Raw genomic sequence first — 20,898 nt, forward strand, 5'->3', positions numbered from 1 at the left:
AAACATAGAAAAGGTTTCAGTTGTAGTCATCTGGACGCTGTTTTCAGAATCAAGACGTTTCGGCTCCCATCCGGAAGTCATTCTCAGTTGTGAAAAAATGGGACGGGAACTAGAAATTTAAGCTACTCTGTGTTACATAAGCCCCGCCCTCAGGAAGGAGTCTACCTGAGTATCTGTTGATTAGCTAGTTTCACCTGAAACTGACCTAATAGTTTCCATGATGGCCCAGTAATCAGTAATCAGGCCTGTTGTTTTCTGGCTGCACCTCCCTCATCACTGTTAAGTACCTGATTAGCATGTGATTGGCTTGACCATGGGGTTAATACACTGTGATAGACTTTGGGCAGATTGAATCTCAGACCACCATTTCTGTTCAAAGAGGGGTTCTTTTTTTCACAAAAATGGCTTCTTTGACTCCTCTTTCAAACCAGCTTTTCTCTCTACTTAGAATCTCCACCTCACTGTCTTCAAATGTGCGGTTTGTAGCTTTTAGATGCAAACGCACGGCGCTCTGCAATCCTGAGTTAGCGTGTCGTCTGTGCTGATAAAGTCTTTTGTGAAGCGGCTGTTTAGTCTCACCTGTGTACCGTTCTTTGCAGTTTTCCTCACTGCACTGAATAGAATAAACTACATTGCTCTGTTTTTGTGTGGGCATCTTGTCCTTAGGGTGAACACAACGCGTTCTACAGACTCCTCTGGGTGTCGGCTCTGAAGCAGGCCTGTTAAAAGGCTTCGCGTAGGAGCTCGTTTGGGGAGCCGTGAAACATTTCTGAAGCTACAGTGAAATATTTCTCTGCAGCATTTGAGGTCTTTGTAACGGGACGGATGCAGGTCTTGGCGAGAATGACATTTCAATCACCAGTAATGGCGTGATTGTTGCTATTTTCAATTTCGCGAGGAATCTGGATGAAATAAGCTCTCACACTCTCGTAAGCGCTTTCTCACCAAGCAGTTCAAGCAAGGTTGCAAATAATGTGTAATTATGTGTTTGGTGAGCAAAGGAATATAGAGAGGCCATGCTTAAACCAAAACCAACTGTACATGATTTTACATGATATGACATAGGCTATATAATAAACTTAATTTCTGTTAAATTATTTGTTAATTCACCATTTTAATTCTACTTAATTCTCCACCTTATTGTAGTGTTGACTCACAAACGACTTCAGTGTGCTCACCTCGCTTTTCCCTTCACTTCTCTTTTCTCTGCACGCACACACACACACACACACACACACACACACACACACACACACACACACACACACACACACACACACACACACACACACAGCCTCTTTCTGTACGTGTTCGTCAGCACTGTGCTTTATAAAGGCGCCCAAAGACCAAGTAAAGTCTGTGTGTGTGGGAAACACCGCTTGATCTTTCGTAACCAAACCACTTCCACTACCGTCGCTCCCCTTTTTTTGGAACCAGCTTCTCCACCGTGGAGCCGGCAGCAGTGTTACTTTCGCTTTCAGTCGTGCTTGTTGTTGCTGTGCGTAACAGTACGACGTCATTACGTCAACAAGTCGGACTGTTGCCATTATCACGATATCAATTTTTATTTTGTTTTATCATATTAAAAATTATACCGGTATTATCATTAACGATATGATATGGCACACTCCTACTTGTGATGCCTACAGGGTCCAAAATTTACTCTTTGGTCTATCTGCCACTGGCTAGTAAACTGAAAAAATTTACCGGCCAAAATATTTTTCAACCGGCCATAAAACTGCGCATAAAATTACGCACTTTAATGCAAATTCCGAAGTTCAGCCTAAATAAACTCTTGCGTCGTCTGTTTGCTTCATGCTGTGTTAATCAGAACCTAAATTAGCATCAGTGTTGAGTCAGTCAGGTTGTATACTGTTAACTTTACACCCCGCCCCCCCATCGGCTCCCATGGCTCTGCCAACAGCCCTGTATTGTCAGAGGAGGTCAGGGGTCCCGCCTCTCCATTCATATGATAAGTGGCCTGAAGGAGGCTTTAGGGAGGGTTTCGTCTGCTCCCTCATGCTGCTTGCCGCAGAGCGCTGCTGGGAAAAAGCCCCACGCTGAATGGCTCTGATCCCTCGTCAATACAGCCTTTATGTCGGGAGCAATAAACCTCCTCCGCCCACTTTACCAGTCAGTCCCATGGAAACTCACCACAGGAAGTAACAGACCTGCTCTCTGATCACAACAAACGATCCTTCAAAGCCTCCAGGACACTTTCACTCAGCTTATCTGCAGCTCCGTCAGTCTGAAAGGGCTTCAAATGTACCGCTGAATCACCAGATCAGGGCTCCGACCGCTTATCAATTATCAGTCATCATTGATAACACCACGAACCACCATGATGAGTTAAATAACTTCTTTTTTTTAACCTTTTTAATCTCACATATCACTTTGTCAATCAACAAAATTCTGACTTATTTCGACCATTTCCTTTATTTAAATATGGACACTGCACTTTGATTACAATCGGTGTAATTGTGCCATTGTTATCATTAATGCAGTTCAAATGGGTAAGAAATGCTTCCAAAATAAGGGCTGGAGTACGAGAGAAATCTGATTACTGACCTGCTGCATGTTTGCAGTAACTATCTTACTACATTTAAAAAACAGTTCTCCGATCACCTGCGTAACCTGATTTCTCTGAGTAGCCTGGTTCATGTGAATGTACCTCAAATTGCACCTGATGTGTGTTTATGTAGGGGGGTAACAAAGGAATTTTATGGGCATCCCTGTTAGCACTTTAGCACGCTGATCATGTAAACGCAACGTCCCTGGCTCAAGTCCATCGTGGGATCTTTGCTGCATGACATCCCACCTCTCGCTCCCCTCATTTCCTGTCAATTTCTGCTGTACGCTGTCTTATTAAGAAATGCCCAAAAACAGGTGTTTTTTTTTTTAAATAAAAAAACAAGCTGAGAAGAACATTAAACCAAGCTAAAGATGGAGACAATATATGAACAGTATCTTATTTCTGTTCATTATTTTAGTAGCCAGATAGCACCGTAGACCTGAATGACAAAGTCATTTCAGCCCAGTGTTGATGTCAACTTTTGAGATGGGCATTTTCTGACACTAGACTAAGATGACTATAGACTAAGTGATTATTTGGTTAATCTCAAATAATTGAGAGCTTGCTCAATAATGAAAATAATCATTAATATCCCTACTAATATTATTTTTTCTAGCTGGTCGTTGCAGTTTTGTCTTTGTCTCACCAGTTGTTTGTTCTGTGTGCAGGAGGCGATGTGGGGAGCAGGGAGGAGGCGCGGGGTCCAGCCCTGAGGAGGCGTCCTGCGGCTGGGAGGAGCGCGGCCCTCCTGTGGCCCTCCTGCGGCGCTCCGGGACGCTCCTACTAAGATGTCCCTCAGCAGCGGCCCTGCAGGCGGGAAAGGTGTGGACTCCAACGCGGTGGACACGTACGACAGTGGCGATGAGTGGGATATCGGTGTTGGCAATCTGATCATTGACCTGGACGCCGACTTGGAGAAGGACAAACTAGAGATGTCAAGCAGTAAGGAGGGAGGGGGCATGGCCGCCCCTCCCAGCGCTGTGGCTGCTTTACCTGACAATATAAAGTTTGTTAGTCCTGTAGCCGCCGCGCAGGGCAAAGAGAGCAAATCCAAATCCAAACGTAGTAAAAACTCTAAGGAGAGCGTTAAGGCCCCGGCCTCAGATGGAGCTAAGAAGGAGGTTCAGGGTCGGGCCCCCGGGGACCCACCGCCCCAGAACCCCATCTCTACCCCCATTAAAGGAACTGACAAGTCTGGTAAACCCTCCCGTACTCTCCCTGCTGTGAAAAAGGACAAGGACGGGGTGTCTGGGAAAAGTAAGAAGGAGAAAATGGAGGTTGTGGCCACAGGAGTGGTTAACACTGAGAAAGAGCCCGTGGCCCCCATCCTGCCGTTCGAGGGCCAACAAAACCCTGAGTTAGCTGCAGCCGAGCAGCTTGGGAATATGGCACTGGACTCTGCAGGGATTGGACAGCCTGTCGCCATGACAACAGAGCAAGAGGAGGTGGACAACGGTGAATGCCGAAATCTGAAGAAAGTCGTCGGTGCGAAGGTAAGAGGAAACAGGCAGGATTGTTTTTTTATCTAATTAAAACGTTTTATTACTCCGTGCTCTGGCTGGTGCGGTGTGCCTTGCTACAGGACACTTGGGTGGCAGTCTCTCAGCAAAATGGTGGGTTTTAACGTCTTGCTTTTATTCACCTCTCTTTTATTCACCTCCCTTTTGTGTGTGTTGGTTTGTAGGGAATAACTGTGCTGCCATTTTAACCATGGCTCTCAGAAAAGACATCGGTGTCAAGAGACACTGGTTAGACAAAGGGCAAATAAAATATGTACTGCTGGATCGGGGCTTGGAATTTGAATCATCAAGCTTGGGGATGATCTCTCCTAATCCAACAGATAACTGATCAGTCGTCTGCACTCTGTGGATTCATGAAGTATTAACGGGACTCTTAAGGGGGTACCCCAGCAATTTATTATTGCACCTACATTAAGTTGGTTGACTCACAAAAGACAGATTTAAAAAATCAGATCAAATTGGAAGCAGCAGAGGTTGAGATATGCTGAATTTTATTTATATAGCGCCTATTCATGACAAGTTATCTCATTGCACTTTTCCTATAGAGCAGGTCTACACTGTACTCTTTATAATATTAATTACAGAGACCCAACAAATCCCACCATGAGCAAGCACTTGGCCACAGCGGCAAGGAAAAACTTCCTTTAAGAGGCAGAACCAGACTCAATGGTGGGCGGCCATCTGCTGCTGCTGTGTTCGGTTATGAGAGAGAACTTTGAGAGCTCCAAAAACGCTGGATCCTACATTTCCCATATCAGGGTTTTTCCTGCATAGGGACATTTTTGGCGCCCCCCCAACAAGGTTTTAGCCAGCGTCAAAGGAAAATCACCAGCGCAAAAATGATAATGTTGATAATGATGAGAATAAAAATAGCAATTCAAATCCTGTCAACAACAGTTAACAAACAACTGTTGAACAAGCAGAACATTAATTTAAATACATCTTAGACGTCCAGCGGTCAACTCCCCTCTCATCCACAGAGCCGCTTTATTTTACCACACATGCGGCTGGCGCTGACAGCCAGCTCGTCTCATGGCTAAACTGCGTGGTTTTGACTGGGCCTGAACGCTAACCGCTAATGGGAGAGCACTTCCTGTGATTTCTCGTAAAATAAAAGCTGTTTTTGTTCGCACCCCTCAACTAAACCAAACGAGTATTTCCAGTAGGTGAGAATGCGTCTGACAGAGAAATAAAAAATAGTTTAGCGTTATGTAACATTACTAGCTTACGACGTCTTCTCCTCTTCACAGCAAAAAGTGCAGTTAGACTGTGGGTGCGCTAACCAGCGGTGGAAGAAGCATTCAGGTCCATTACTTTAGCAAAAGTACTAACACCAACTTTGAAAACACTCCTCTACAAGTAAAGGTTCTGCATTCAAGTGTGTATTGTAGCAACATGTACTTAAAGTATTGTGCAGTAAAACGCTTCCTGTCAGTGTTTTATTATATCTGCTGTTTCTGGATTCATATTCCTGCTGCATTAATGTGTGCGTTGCATTTTGCTGCTGCAGATGTTTCAGGTTGAGCTCATTTTAACTGCTTTATATACTGTTGGGTAGTTTAACCTGCAGCAATGCATCATGGTCTATAAGATCATCATGTGTTTGCACAATATGAAAATGTACAGTATTTTATTCTAGTGAAAATGTGTATATCGAGATACATGTCACATATCGCTGCATATTAGCCTAAAAATATCGAGATGTTATTTATAAGCCATGTCACCCAGCCCTAACTGTACGCGGACCGATCATGCTTCCTGTCGTGCGTAGTCGCCCCACAAAGGCCCCTTCTGAGCCAGGAAAAACCCTGCACAATGCAACCAGTGGCATCTTTTTGTTAAACCCTCCCTGCCTGGTAAATACCCACCTCTGTCAAAGTCCCTGCCCCCAGGCTTTCCGACGTCACCCCAAAGCATCGCTAGGACTTTGGGATTTTTCTTGGACTTGACAGAGCTCCTCCAGAGACACAGAAGACACTATACGCAAGCTGAGTGGTTCTTCTCGTGACTAGTAAACTTACCTTTATGTGTAAAATCGGCGGTAAAGTCCGGAGTCTGTAGCAGAATTGTTAGCTACATAACTACGCTGTAAGAGAGCTGGTGTACGTGTATCAGTAGACAGCGAAGTTTTCACTGCTGTGGCGGTTCTTTGTCCGATGACATAGATTTGTTTCTAATTGGAAGTTACTGTGACACAGGAAACTGGACTTTACTCCTCATTTGGCAAAGACACTGATTTTAATTATAACATCCTTACGCCATTGTCTAAATAAAGTGCTGCTTTGTAAATATGTGTTAGCATGTGATGTAGGGCTGGGCGATGTATTGAATGAATCTGATTAATTTGAAATTTTAGTTTTTGCTCGTGTAAAATGTTTACAACGCCAAAACTGAATCATTAAAGGCAGTGCAAGTTTATTTGTATAGCACATTTGAACAGCAAGGCCGTGCTTTACATAAAACATAAAAGCAACATAGGGCAATATAAAAAGACATTTAAATACACTTAAAAACTGTAAACAGAAAATAAAAACAAGAGGATATTACAATTTGCAATTATTTTACGTCAAAAAGTAACATAGATGATAGCTGCTAAATTATCTGGCTTGAGTCACGACAGTCCCGCAATATTTACGCTGTATGCGTACCTGCCGGAGGTTACAGGACTGTTGTGACGCAGCAGTGTAGCTGCTCTGGCTGGCTAGTAGTGAATTTAACATCTACGAGAGGGACAGACTGAAAAATGACTTTGAACACTGATCTGAGCTCTGTTTGTGTTTGTTGACGAGATGTTATCTCTGGTTACGAGAGGTGAAGCCACGGGAGTCAAAAGAACAGTGTGGATTCTACCTGGTTTAGTCCGTCCCTACCTGCCAGGTAGCTAATGCTAGCTAGCAGCAGTCTGCAGATATCAGGCCGGTGTCTTGTCAAGGAGTGGATGTCTGTGTTAACTAGTTGAAGCATCTGGTACTGACAGTCCGTGGCTGTGTTTTTGAATATGCGTATTGATGACAGCCTTGCCGCTGCTTCAGGTCTTTTCTTATTCTTGCTTAATTACCATGCAAGACCTAAAAATAAGAGATTTCAATTAACAGACCTCTGCATTTTGCAGGGGAAAAAAATCGATCAGCACTGTGAATCATCCCTAAGAAAAGAATATTTATTTATTGGCCATATCGTCCAGCCCTAATTGCAACTTGACATTTTCTAACACAGAATCAGTCAGATGATGAAATCCCAGTCCACACCAGATACAAATATAATGTTATTTCATGCTCAGTTCTGTAGAGATGGACAATGTGTACACAGTGAGCAGTTTCCTTATGGTCTGTTTAGCAACACAAGCTAACAGCCCCAGAAAAACAAATTAAAGTAAGATTTTACACAGCCGTAAGTTGCTGCTATCATCATCTCTGAGTTCTTTGTCACATTGTCACATTTATGTCCATAAATGTCGGAATATTTCCTTTTGAAGAAATAAAAATAATACGTGTTTCCTAAGAATGGGAACGCAAGACATAAGGAAATTGTCCGTTAATGCAGATCTGTGGTTTTCCAGATGGAAGTACGAGTTCAGCTTTTTTTCTTCTCTGGACTCTGAGCTGCTCGGTGTTCAGCTTGTATCTCCTCCACAGCTGCTGTTCGGCCCAGCTTTCCTCATCTTCTTACCAAATTTAGCTTAGCCCTGAGGTTTCCAGCGCTGCCAAACCGCCCTGCGCTCCAGGCTGCAGCTATCAGAGATGCCTGTTATCCAGCACCGTGGAGGTCTGCTGCCAAGTTCCAACACTTGTGCTCTGTTTCCTTCGTCCAGCTGGCCGGCCTCCTCTGTCCGACACGCAGACTTTACTGCTGTCACCTCTGGCCTCTCGGATACATGCAGACAGTCGGCCAGCTGGCTGTTGGTGTCACTTTTTCTTGACCTCGTAATGTCTCAGCCACTAAAACCTTTAAACTGTCATCTGTCTTGTTATGACAAACCTGTTTGGGCTGTAATGGAAAAATCCTGCAAGTTTTTCCCCTTCTTGTGTTAGATCTCATAAGTCTGTGATACTAAACATATTGCAGGATTTAATTTGATTATAAATGTGAAAATAAAAGTAGGTGATGCACATTTCCCAGAATGCATTTAGATAACCCCCAGGTGAGGAAATTCATTCTTTAAGCTCTTGGTTATACGTTAGTTACACAACTGAGAATTACCACAATAATAATGTATTGAGAAGCAATACATGTGAATAGCAGCTTGTATGTAGAGTTTACTAAGCAACAGCTAGTCCTGATCAGGGTCAAAGGTCAGGGTTTAACCTAAATCTGTTCATGAGGTGGAAGACTGTTTTCTAAATTTGTGAATGAAGGTATGATTTAAAAAAAGCACTTTATTTTTTGTAACACTAAAATGTACAGGAGAAATATGCACCATATTAAACCTTGATAACTCTATTGTGTCCACCGTTACAAACACACATTACGCAGCTGAGGTTTGTTCATACACACAAACATTTATTTAAAATTTTAATGGAGAACCCAAGAATCTTCCACAGCAAAGATAACAATTTTTCAACTTTGAGTAAGGAAGCTCCTCGCTCGATCAACATGTCTGTTTGCTTCAAATGAGCTTCAGTGTGCGGGGCCTTTGCTTATCTTTTGTCCCAATCAATAAGCAGCCAAACTGACCCGTCAGATGGAGTTTAAAGGTCCAGTGTGGAGGATTTAGTGGCATCTAGTGGTGAAATTGCAGTTAGCAACTATTTGAATATCGCTTGCATCACCCTCCCCTTCCAAGCGTGTAGGAGAAACTACATTGGCCGCGAAAACCGCAAATGGCCCTATCTAGAGCCGGTGTTTGGTTTGTCCGTTCTGGGCTACTGTAGAAATATGGCGGTGCAACATGGCGGCCTCCGTTGAAGGGGACCCGCTCCCTCTGTAGATATAAAGGGCTGATTCTAAGGTAACGAAAACACAACGATTCTTACTTTCAGGTGATTCTACACTAATGAAAACATACTTATAAATATTATATTCCATTTCTGCCGAAAGCTCCTCCTCAGTGTTACACACTGGAGCTTTAAAACCTGGTCAATATCCACAGACTGCACAGTACTGTTGTACAAATATGTTTTTATGTGCTAGCTAAAAATACCATCATCTGAGAATGAGCTATTTACGAAGTAATCTAATCAAACCCAGTTTCTGTTTTTAGATAATGCTACTGTTGTTGATCCTTCCAGCTGATCCTGGAAACGGTTTGTCTGACCTGTTCTTCAGTTCAGCAGCACTAAGTCACTATTGAACCAACTCTTCCACCTTTAGCAGGCTGCTGTTCAGTGTTAGAGACTGTACAAGCGATGATTTAAGGTTAAACAGACTGTCAATTCAAGACTGAACAAGCTGGTGGTTTCAGTTTACACAGGCTGTTGATTCAGCATCAAACAGGCAGTCAATTTACTGAACAGGCTGTTTACTGATTCAAGGTTATACGGCCTGTTGATTCAAGGTTAAACAGCCTGTTGATTCAAGGTTAAACAGCCTGTTGATTCAAGGTTAAACGGCCTGTTGATTCAAGGTTAAATGGCTGTTGATTCAAGATTTAAGTCAAGGTTAAACAGCTTAAATGGGCTGTTGATTCAAGGTTAAACGGCCTGTTGATTCAAGGTTAAATGGCTGTTGATCCAAGGTTAAACGAGCTGTTGATTCAAGGTTAAATGGCTGTTGATTCAAGGTTAAACAGGCTGTTGATTCAAGATTTAAGTCAAGGTTAAACAGGTTAAACGAACTGTTGATTCAAGGTTAAACAGGCTGTTGATTCAAGGTTAAACAGGCTGTTGATTCAAGGTTAAACGAGCTGTTGATTCAAGGTTAAACGAGCTGTTGATTCAAGGTTAAACGAGCTGTTGATTCAAGGTTTAACAGGCTGTTGATTCAAGGTTAAACTGGCTGTTGATTCAAGGTTAAACTGGCTGTTGATTCAAGATTTAAGTCAAGGTTAAACAGGTTAAACGGGCTGTTGATTCAAGGTTAAAAGAGCTGTTGATTCAAGGTTAAATGAGCCGTTGATTCAAGGTTAAAAGAGCTGTGGATTCAAGGTTAAACAGGCTGTTGATTCAAGGTTAAACGAGCTGTTGATACAAGGTTAAACGAGCTGTTGATACAAGGTTAAACGAGCTGTTGATTCAAGGTTAAACGAGCTGTTGATTCAAGGTTAAACGAGCTGTTGATTCAAGGTTAAACAGGCTGTTGATTCAAGGTTAAACTGGCTGTTGATTCAAGGTTAAACAAGCTGTTGATTCAAGATTTAAGTCAGTGTTAAACAGGTTAAACGGGCTGTTGATTCAAGGGTAAATGGCTGTTGATTCAAGGTTAAACGGGCTGTTGATTCAAGGGTAAAAGAGCTGTTGATTCAAGGTTAAACGAGCTGTTGATTCAAGGTTAAACAGGCTGTTGATTCAAGGTTAAACGAGCTGTTGATTCAAGGTTAAACGAGCTGTTGATTCAAGGTTAAACAGGCTGTTGATTCAAGGTTAAACTGGCTGTTGATTCAAGGTTAAACTGGTTGTTGATTCAAGATTTAAGTCAAGGTTAAACAGGTTAAACGGGCTGTTGATTCAAGGTTAAACGGGCTGTTGATTCAAGGTTAAACGGGCTGTTGATTCAAGGTTAAACAGGCTGTTGATTAAAAGATAAAATGTGCTGTTCATTCATGATGAAACAGACTGTAAATTTCAGGTTAAACAAAGCTTTGCTCCCAAGTGTCTTCGGTTGATAAATTTGATCTGTGAAACATAACTGAGGCAAAATGTTACAGCATCTTAATTTGACACAGACCAAGCTGCTCTCAGCTGACTGCTGGTTTAAATTTCACAATAGAAATGTCTCCGAGTTCAGTGTTGCTGCTTGACATTTCCAAGAGCCACTTTCTGTTCGAACCACTGCGGCCAAATCACCCCGGACAGGAGACACCGTGAGTCTATTTCAACACCACAGGCAGAAACAGATGACACCACGTGGACGAAAACTCAGACTAAACACAGAGTAAAGACTGTCCAATAGGAAGAGAACGCTTCACTCCTTTTCCACAGTTTACAGTGAAGACAGACAGGAAAGATTACACAGAGACAGATGGGGGTGGGGTGTTCTTCCTGTGAACAGATGTCACACCTGGATATTTCCAGCTGCTCCATTCGTGTTTGAAAAGGGAAAATCGTCAATTATCTAAAACACCAATTAACGTCAGGTTTTGGTGATAGTTACTCAGAATCCGTGTGACTTTTTAGAGCTGCCATTTTAAACTAATGTTTAGCAAGGAAGTGTCAGTTAGTAGCGACTTGAACAGATCAAATGAAAATGTGAACCGGCTAGAGCTTGGCAATATATTGATAAAATATCAATATCATGATATGATCTGTGTTTTGGTTTTCTTAATATTGTGATAAAGCTGTACGTTTTTACTAGTCTACAAAGCTGCTTTACAGTTTTCTAATCTTATCTGACTGTTGCTGCTGAGTGAAATCAACATTATTACTAATGATTATTTAAAACATTTTCTTGCAATTCTCATGTAAATATTTCTCAAAAGCAATCACGATCCCCAACAATGTTGTGATATTGTCAATACTGAGATATTTGGGCAGTAATATCCAAGTCTTTGATTAGAGCCTAACAGTTTTTGAGTCCAACACCATATTGATGTTTGATCTGACATATCAATATCAGTCTTTTCATTTTTTTAAAGGTCCAGTGTGAAACATTTAGGAGGCGCTATTGGCAGAAATGGAATATAATATTTATAAGTATGTTTTCGTTAGTGTATAATCACCTGAAAATAAGAATCGCTGTGTTTTCGTTACCTTAGAATGAGCCGTTTATATCTACAGAGGGAGCGGGTCCCCTTCCACTGGCGCTAGATAGGGCCTTTCATGTTTTTCCCAAGTTTCACGGCCACCGTAGTTTCTCCTACTCGCTTGGGAGGGTGAGGCGAGCGAGATTCAAATTCAAATCAATTTCACCACTGGATGCCACTAAATCCTCCACACTGGACCTTTCATGTAAACACATTACAAAAAGTTTTGATAAGGATTCCTTAAATTTTTAGCCCCTGTTGAATTGCATTGTGTTACACTGACAAGGCGTCTCTATTATTTTGTCCACCCTGTGTATATCAGCGAGGGGAGGCTAAAACACAGAAACACCTTTTTGTATAATGCAATACAGTTCAACAGCAGCACAAACGACATCCTCCAAAATGCAAAAGTCATACAGTTGAATCAACACGTCTCTAAAAGAGCTTCAACCAAACTGAGCATTATAACATTCACGAAGGAGGATTTACTTGTGTATGTGCACAGTTCTCCTCACGTTTGATTTAGATCAGCCTTGTTGTTTTTACAGCTCAGTATATATTTTTGTAATGCTGACAATATCCTGAATTATTTCTTTCCACTGCAGTTTCACTTTTCTTCTGCTAAAGCGACCATTTAATACCAGCCAAATACTGTAAACTCCAGTCTGGAAGGTATAAAAGTATGAAGAAGTGGCTCACGCTCCGCTCTCTGGGGGTTCTCCCAATGCTTTCTGGGAAACAGAAGTAGAAGCAGACGGGGTGGGCTGAGGGGAAAGTGCATTCACTGAAAAAGTGAATTAAAGCATCTCGAGAAGCTAACGGGCCCCTTGATACCTCGGCTCTGCAGCCAGTGTTGGAAGTGTGTTGAACAGAGCGTCGGGGTTTTTCCGGGCTCAGATTGGGCCTTCGGGGGCGACAGCACACGACAGTAAGCAAGACCGGTAGAGGCAGCGTGTCTGTGTTACTTTATTAGTTCATCTTTAAAGGCAGAATGAGGAGGATTTGTCGGTTGTTGTTGTTTTAAACACACGATTTAAAAGTTGGCCCCATGCGGAAAGAGAGAGAGCGCACTGGTGGTCGAGTGAGCTAGAGAGTGAATGAAGAGAGGGAGCGGCGTTAGCAAGAACAAAGCGGTGAATCAGAGAAATAAAACGTTATTTTCTGATTGATTCACAGCAGTTACGTTCTAAAACACAAATAAGCACATCCACACCTCCACACAGCCCCTTGTCGGATTTTGTGTGAATGCAGCCGAAGCCACGCTTATATAATTTATTTTATTAGTTTCGGGGGCTTTTGCCTTTATTTAGATAGTGCAGCTGAAGATAGACAGGAAAGGGTGGGAGAGAGAGAGAGGGTTTGACGTGCATCAAAGGGCCGTGGGCTGGATTTGAACCTGGGCCACTGCGGTAAGGACTCAGCCTTGGTACACGCTCTACCAGGTGAGCTAACCCCCCCCCCCAGCTTTCCTTTTATGAGAAATAACAGGAAGTCCTGAACAATGCAGCTTAGCTGGCTTAGGTGAAATTGTCGTTTGCAATTTAAGTCAGACCACAACTGACTCAGTCTCCTGTCTGATCTGATGATGAGTCTTCAAGTTAACATGTTTCCGAGCTGATCATGAACACGACAGCTGTTTGCCCTCCTTGTTCGTTCATTCTGGTTTTTGAATTGGTCTTAAATTCCATCCCAGGCTCCGTTAAAGGGTAACTACACCCTCAAATTTGGCTAGAACACTTCCTCCCAGCATATTTACAAAGTGCAACAGAGGAGGCGTGGCTACGTGGCGTGGCCACGTGGCTACGTGGCGTATGATGCGGAGGATCCCGGGGCACGGAGGAGAGCTCAGTGCAGCATGGACAGCTACGTAGAGGTGGTGGTCAGTCCCGAGAAGCTACTGTCAAGACTCCTTTTGTCCGCTGGAAAGACAGGGAGTCTGCCGGAGCTTCGACAGTCCCGAGAAGCACATTCATGGCCCTTTGAGAGAGCTACTGGGTGGGTACCTGTGTTGTACCTAATCTGATCTCTATCTTGTAAGCTGCCACCATATTCGCCACCTGCCACCAGATCAGCCAATCAGCAAAATTCAGTTGCAATAGCCGGGTTTCAACCAGTAGAGGCAGTCGCTCTGCATATTTATAACACAATATGTAGAATTCAAATACTTTGCACTAAAATCTCAAGATTTGGACCTGAATCCATCAACAACACTCATCGGTTTTCAGCTGAAAAAACATGGATTGGGGGTTTAGTTACTCTTTTGAAAAGGTTTTTATAGTAAAATGTAGCCTTGCGAAACCTCTAGATTTCTTCTTTCTCTCTCAGGCCACATCGTCACTCTAGGAGTTGGAGTCCTGGGCCCCCATCCAAAGAGAGAGAGAGAGAGATCACTTTGTTCTCTCTAGGTCTCTCCCTCCCTTCATCCCAGATGTTATTCCAGTGTCTCGGCATCCCGTGGAGAAATAACTGCTAACCTGTTGTTCATTTCTAACATTCCTCTGAGTTTGTCTGAGAGCAGCGAGGGCCGCCTGAGTGGAGGAGGAGGAGGAGGAGGAGGAACATGAAGAAAAGTAGTCCTTGAGGGCTTTTCAAGGGTCATTGAGGGGGGGTATTGTGAATATGTTTTGGAGAGAGGTCCTTGAGGAAGTTACTTGGGTGTTTGATGGGTTTTAGGGTGTGTTTTAAGGAATTTTAAGGGCCTTGAGGGATTTTTGGGGCATGTTGAGGCCTTGTCCTTATCATCACCTTCTTCCCTCTGAAGGCCTCCTCAACATGGCCTTCAACATGTGTGTGCATGAAACATTCCTGACGTGGCGCCCTGGACACGTGTCCAGGATGACTCCTGATAGGAGAAGAATGTGTTGACTGGGGACGGCCATGTGTGGTCCACTTATCTTCAAGGTCTCTCTTTCTCTGCTGAGTTGTACATTCATTTTACATGCACACAAATAATGTGCTTACTCTGAACAACCAGATTAAAGTATCGCACGGTTTCCTGTAACCCAACTTCCCCTGTAGTCTTGAGTTTTTATGAGTTGTTGGATACTCAGTGTGATGCCTGTAAGGTGGGATGTGGGCAGGATGGAAGGAAAAAAGGAAAATTGAGGTTGTTTAGTAATTTAGTTGCATGCATGGCGAGTGCACAGTGGACAACAGTTGATTGCAGGTGTTTTCTGGCTTCCCAGTTCTCTGTAACTAGAATTGAGATGACTACAGCAATAAAATGTCTCTGCAGTGATGCTTGAAATAGTCACATCATCACAGGTGGGTTGATGGGAAACTTGCAAACTTATCTTCCTCAAAATACTGACACAATGGTTAATTACAACTTGCAATTAATCCTCAACAAATTCGACAATTTCTTAATTGTTTAGGTATTTATCAAGATGCCAGATGTTCGCTGTTTCAGCTTCTTTTCTCTGTTTAATATCATTGTAAGTGGAATATCTTTGGGTTTTGGTCTGTTAATCAGATAAAACCAGCACTTTAAGACGTCACCGTGGGCATTTTTCTCTGTTTATTGACATTTTATAGACTAAACGAATAACGTTAATTGTTAGGAGAATCTGCATGACAGTCCAGTTAGTTTTTTAAATAGGCATAATGACAACAACCTAAAATATGGAAATGTTTCAGTCATGTCTTTTTGCATTTGTGCAGGGAGGAAAAATCTATTTAAAATTGTGAATCAAGAATCAAGTCAGGATATCATTTTTTTTCTGGCTGGGTCTATCTAGAGTTCACAGAGTGTGAACCACAACAAAGTCATGCAGGGCTTATGAAATTGTCATGAGTGGGTGGCTAGTCAAAAAAGTAGTTTTTAACAGTAGGAACATTAGAAAGAGCTGCGTCTGAATGAATGAATGATGCAGGTGCTTATCAGTCTTTTGGTTTTGACCAATCAGGAGCTGTCATCAGCTGAAGACTGGTCCTCCTCCAAGCTGATTGGATGTAATTAATGTCTCCCTATCACACAGTCTTGTACTTTTGACAGCGTAACTTGCACGTTTTTCAGTGCACCATAATTATTTCAGAACAGTGTGTCACTGTTCGTCCTGATGAAGTGTTAGAAATGCTTGAACAGTCGCTCAAAACGCTCCAAGGGAAGAAAATGAAAAGGACTTTTATCTCGAAGTGTGGCTGCCTCGAATAACCTCGCCCACTTCACTTCTCCGTTAAGTGACACATTAAACAGCATCAACTCTCTGCCTGCGTCTGAGGCCGAGTCTTTCTGAAGTGCCGATCAGTATCACTAATCTCTCTCACAGCGAGCGAGTGACCTCGAAAGGCATGTGGCTTGTTGTTGTAATGAATACCCCTCTGACTGAATGAGAGGCGGAGGAGCGGCATCGTGTCAGAGCTGTGAGTGTGTTTGTTGGTTAAAACTCTGCAGCCAATAGCGGAGATATGAAACAGACCTCTCCCCCCCCTGTGAGAGGAGGTAGAGGGTGAGTGAGGGAGAGTTGGTTGGTGGGTTTTCTGCTGTTCAGGGGCTTTCCCAGCATTCCAGGCGGCCATGTTTTTTATTCTTAAAGAGGAGAAGGATAGGGGCCGAGAGGCTGATTTCTCTTGTTACCACGGCAACGCCCTCTTAACCAGTCAGTAAACCAGTAAGCTACACGCCCAACGCCTGGCAGTCTTCATCATGTTCCCCAGGTCTGCTGTCAGATCGTCTGCAGGGAGGAAGAAGGTTTCCTGCGATGTGTCGCAGCCTGTAAAAACCAGGTAAACACGCATTTACCTAAACAAAGGAAACAGTCTCATCACTTCTAATTTCACTGCCAGCAACTTAGTTCAAAAAGCGACATATACTGTCGGCTCTCGATCCTGTTCCTTCTGCTCTCACACCATTAGATGGTTTTCGATTCATGACCAGAACCACTTGTTTGCCAAATATCTGGGATTTCCAAGTCAACCACTAAACAGCGTTGCATTCACATGCTGCTGTATTTTGGCAGAAAATCAAACCCAGAGGACGCACAAGGATGCATTTCTTTTCACCCCAATACAATGTAGTTGAATGAAAATTAGTTTGCAGTGTTCAAAGCGTGAACATATTGGCGTTTGCTGTATTGGTTTGCTGGTAATGTGACGTCAGCTGGGCACATGGGTTTTTACTTCCTTTACATCAAGCATCGCAAGTCTTAATGGTGCCATCGTTGCCATTTTGTGGTTGTTTGTAATTTAATGTCCCTCTACTTATAATGTCATAAAACTGTCCGGTTACTCTGGATAATCACTGGGAACAGTTTTCAAAGGCCCGTTTTCTGCTGCTCATAGTTTCTATGAAAACTGTCCACAGAAAGTTCTATGGATTATAACCGGTAACGCTTAACCCCCACGCCACCATGTACAGTATTTGTCAAAACTTTTAACTTCTCCTATAAAGAAATGTTTTATTATTATTATTATTATTATTATTATTATCATTATTATGGCAACTGGGTTTTAATATATTCTCATTCATTTTAGTAGCACTGCTAATTACAAGTTTACAACTTAACTAAAAGTAGGTGTCAAATACCAATAAATAAATAAATAAATAAATAAATAGCTACTATTGTTTGTGTTTTTAAGTTACTACTGCTAACCAAAGGAAAATAAGCTCGGACTGTTATTCTCTGGCATTCGACGTATCGTGGACGGAGACTTTTGGCATGCCTGTTTGAGCATTTGGACTCGTTTTTTTTGCGTTCTCGTGTGGACGGAGATATTTTGTAAAACGAAGGTTGTGTGGGCAGAATTTTATTTTATTTTTAATTTTTTAACGGAGGGGGGAAATGTATGTTTTAAAAAAAAAAAATCAATTTATGTGTAGACAAGACCTTTTATACTTACGGGTGCTCACCCACAGGAGACGTTATAGTTGTTGACCAATACATTAGTAAATACTTGTATCTGCTTACAACTACATTCTAGTCTGTTATACCCATTTATTAAATGTTTACTACTGCTACTGTTTATACTGCTTATAAATGCTAAATGGGTGAATTAAAGTGTTACCAACCCACCCTTTAAATGATAAATAAATGCTAGTTGCCGCTCTATATCATTATAAATTGAATGTCTTTGTCAGAAAAAAACAAGCATTTCAGAGATGCCGCCTTGGGCTCTGCAAAAAAAAAAAAATTACGCTTTAATTTCTAATGAACACATTGAGTTGGCGCCCTAAATAAAATCATCAAGGCTGATTGGCTGGTAAACAGTGTGTGACTAAGGTTTTTCCTGCCTGTGTGTTGCTGCAAACGAAGCCTGCTTTAAACTCCCAGGACAGCGCTGCCTCGGGCGTCTGCTGCTGGCTGTCAGCCGCTGCTCAGGTGTTGACCAGGTTACCACTCCTCCCGAGATCTCTTTGTCTCTCTTTGTCCCTTCTCCCCCTCCCTCTGTCACTCGAGAGGAAATGTTTGGATGTTGACGCAGCTGTGTCTCGCTTACCTGTCTGACCAGACCGACAGGTAAGATGCAGGACTTTGAGTCAGGAAGTGTCTAGATGAGTCTTAACTGGAGGTTGAGTTTTATTTTTATTGTAACTTCCTGGTTGTGGTTGCTCAGGTAGCAGGAGGCGTGGCAGAGTATTTCCCCACAGAATCAGGTGGTTGCTGAGGGTCTGTGGAGGGATCATCACACGCTGTGTTCTCGCCTGCAGCCGGTGGTTATAGTCATTAGTTCTCTTTTGATTAGGCGGTTGTGCAGGGCTGAAAATGTTACAGAATAAGGTTAAACGCCTTCTTCAAATTGCTTATTTTGTCTGAGAGCCGTTCAGCTGGAACCTACAAATATTTGGCATTTTATTTAATAAATACTTAAAATCATTAATCAGTCATTTAAATGTCTGTCAGTTGAGCGGTTGATGATAATTTTAGCTCTAGTGTTGTGTGACGACACTAGACTAGGGCTTCGGTAAATCAGGTTGGCCTCAAACACACCAGTTATAGCCAGAGATGATCCTGACTTCCCAGATTAATTGACATCAAATTTTATAATTGATAAATCAGTCGAATCTGCATTTCTGATTTTCCCCAACAGGACTGAGATTTAGCCCTGAACATTTAATCAATTAATCATTTAATACAGTGATAAAGCAAACAATCTTAAAAGTAACGTGCTGCTTTTCTCTGTTACTGAATCTCTTCGGGGTTTAGACAAAGAAACAACGTGAAAAAGTCACTCTGATGGATATTTGTCACAATTCTGGGACATTTTTTTCTACTTAATTATTCGATTAATCTAAAAAAATTCAATAGAATAATCAATAAAGAACAGCATTAGTTGCGGCCCTACTTTCAGGCAGCAGCGGTGCTGAGTGTCGAATCTCAAGATTTTCTAAGTAGCAACCTACTGTCAAAATACAAAAACGTACAGTTCAGTTTGCACTGAAACAAACTGAACCATGTGGTAGTAATCGCCCTAAAACTTGCAGCTAGCTTCAAAAAATGGTCGTCTGGGATTTAAAATACGTTTAAAAAAAGAAAGTAGCAGATGCGCTCGAGTGACGGATGAATTGATCCTCAGTGACTGGAGCTGCTGTCACCTCCAGGGTTAAACGATGCGGCGAGACAGTTCTGGCGTTTGACCTGGCAGGATGAAGGTCAACGGGACTGTCTGTCCAGCTGCTCTCAGATCTCTTCCTGTCTCCTGGTGAGGAGGCGGTTTGGGAGCGTTTCCATGGTGACGGCCGATACCTTCCCAGTGCTCCCTGCTCCGCCCCCACACCAGCTGCCTCCCACCTGATGATAATTACAGGGTCGTCCCTTCATCCTCCTCCTACGCTTCGTCTTTGTCCTCTTTTCTCCTCTTCCTCTCCTTTCACTGATCTCTCCCCCTCTTCCTCCCTCCTCCTCAGAAACAGGAATTTGCTTTTGGTATTTTGGTGCGTAACGGTCACAACAAACATAGTAAGAGAAAAGGAAAGACAAAAGAGAAATTTACAATAAAAATATGTGGACTATATCTGTTTAAAAATGAAAAGAAGTGCACGGAGTCTCCTCATCCCTGTTTTATTTGTCCTCCTTTGTCCCTCTCTGGAACTGATAAAATGTAGAAATATGCTTTTTAAATGGACCCACTGTCACTCAAACTGCTATATATTCTTCATCTTAAGTTGTCCCACATTTCCCAGAATGCTTTTGACAACATCAAGAGAAGGCACTGCACTACGCTGAGCTGTGGGGTATTTGTGTAGGTCATGAATGTATTATGGGAATATGTTCCGTGATGGCGCCCATTCATTCAGATGACACGCACCCAATACATTTGCTTTCCCCGGTTGTCTGCCATATTGTGTGGCCCGCTGCACATGAGCATTAGATTCAGCCCACCTCATCCCCTACGCTTTACACTAAGATGATGTCATGCACAACAGGCTTTTCTAGGCTCTGACGAAGAGGGAAGGTCATCTCTGATGAAGGAGGATCCGTCAGGCTGGAAGGCTGTTTGTTTAAAAGCCCCTGCTGTAATTTGCCACTGCGAGAATTAATTGATATTTTATGTATTATCATATATATTAGCACCTTTTTTTATAAAGTTGATTTGGTGAACTTGTTAGCAAACAGCTACCCACTTCCACCTCCAGCAGCTACAGAGTCACATGACGCTTCATCAGGAGGCGTGTCTGTGTCTCCTGATGGACGTCAGTCCGGTCTTCTCTCCGTCAGCTCTGTGTTTGGTCTCCAGCAGCTGCTGAGGGAAACATCTGGCTCTTTAGCTGCTAGATGCTCCGCTATGTTCAGCAGCTGCTCTCTGACTGCGTCTGGCTGCTGTCTGCTGCTGAGCAGGTAGCGTTCAGCGGCTTCATCAGAGAACAGCTGCCTGCTGCTGCTGCTGCTGGAAATGAGGTTGATGAGAGTGAACCAAAGAGTAACGTTACGGGCCGTAAAACCAAAACTATAAGTTGAAAGATGCTGTAGAGCTGACGGGGAACTGCAGTGTCCGCTGATCTCTCTCTACGAGTGACACCTTTCTCATTACAC

General features: G+C 42.8%; 1 protein-coding gene across 1 annotated transcript in view; it reads left to right on the forward strand.

Moving 5' to 3' along the window:
* znf609a (zinc finger protein 609a) overlaps nt 1–20,898 on the forward strand; it is a 58,346-nt gene that overhangs the window by 23,608 nt on the left and 13,840 nt on the right. Inside the window, 1 exon segment of the mRNA XM_044192000.1 lies at nt 3,241–4,065. Within this exon segment, the coding sequence (XP_044047935.1) occupies nt 3,361–4,065 (705 nt within the window). The 5' untranslated portion in view covers nt 3,241–3,360.

The sequence above is a fragment of the Siniperca chuatsi genome, linkage group LG4, assembly GCF_020085105.1.
Source record: "Siniperca chuatsi isolate FFG_IHB_CAS linkage group LG4, ASM2008510v1, whole genome shotgun sequence".
In the NCBI taxonomy this organism is placed as follows: domain Eukaryota; kingdom Metazoa; phylum Chordata; class Actinopteri; order Centrarchiformes; family Sinipercidae; genus Siniperca; species Siniperca chuatsi.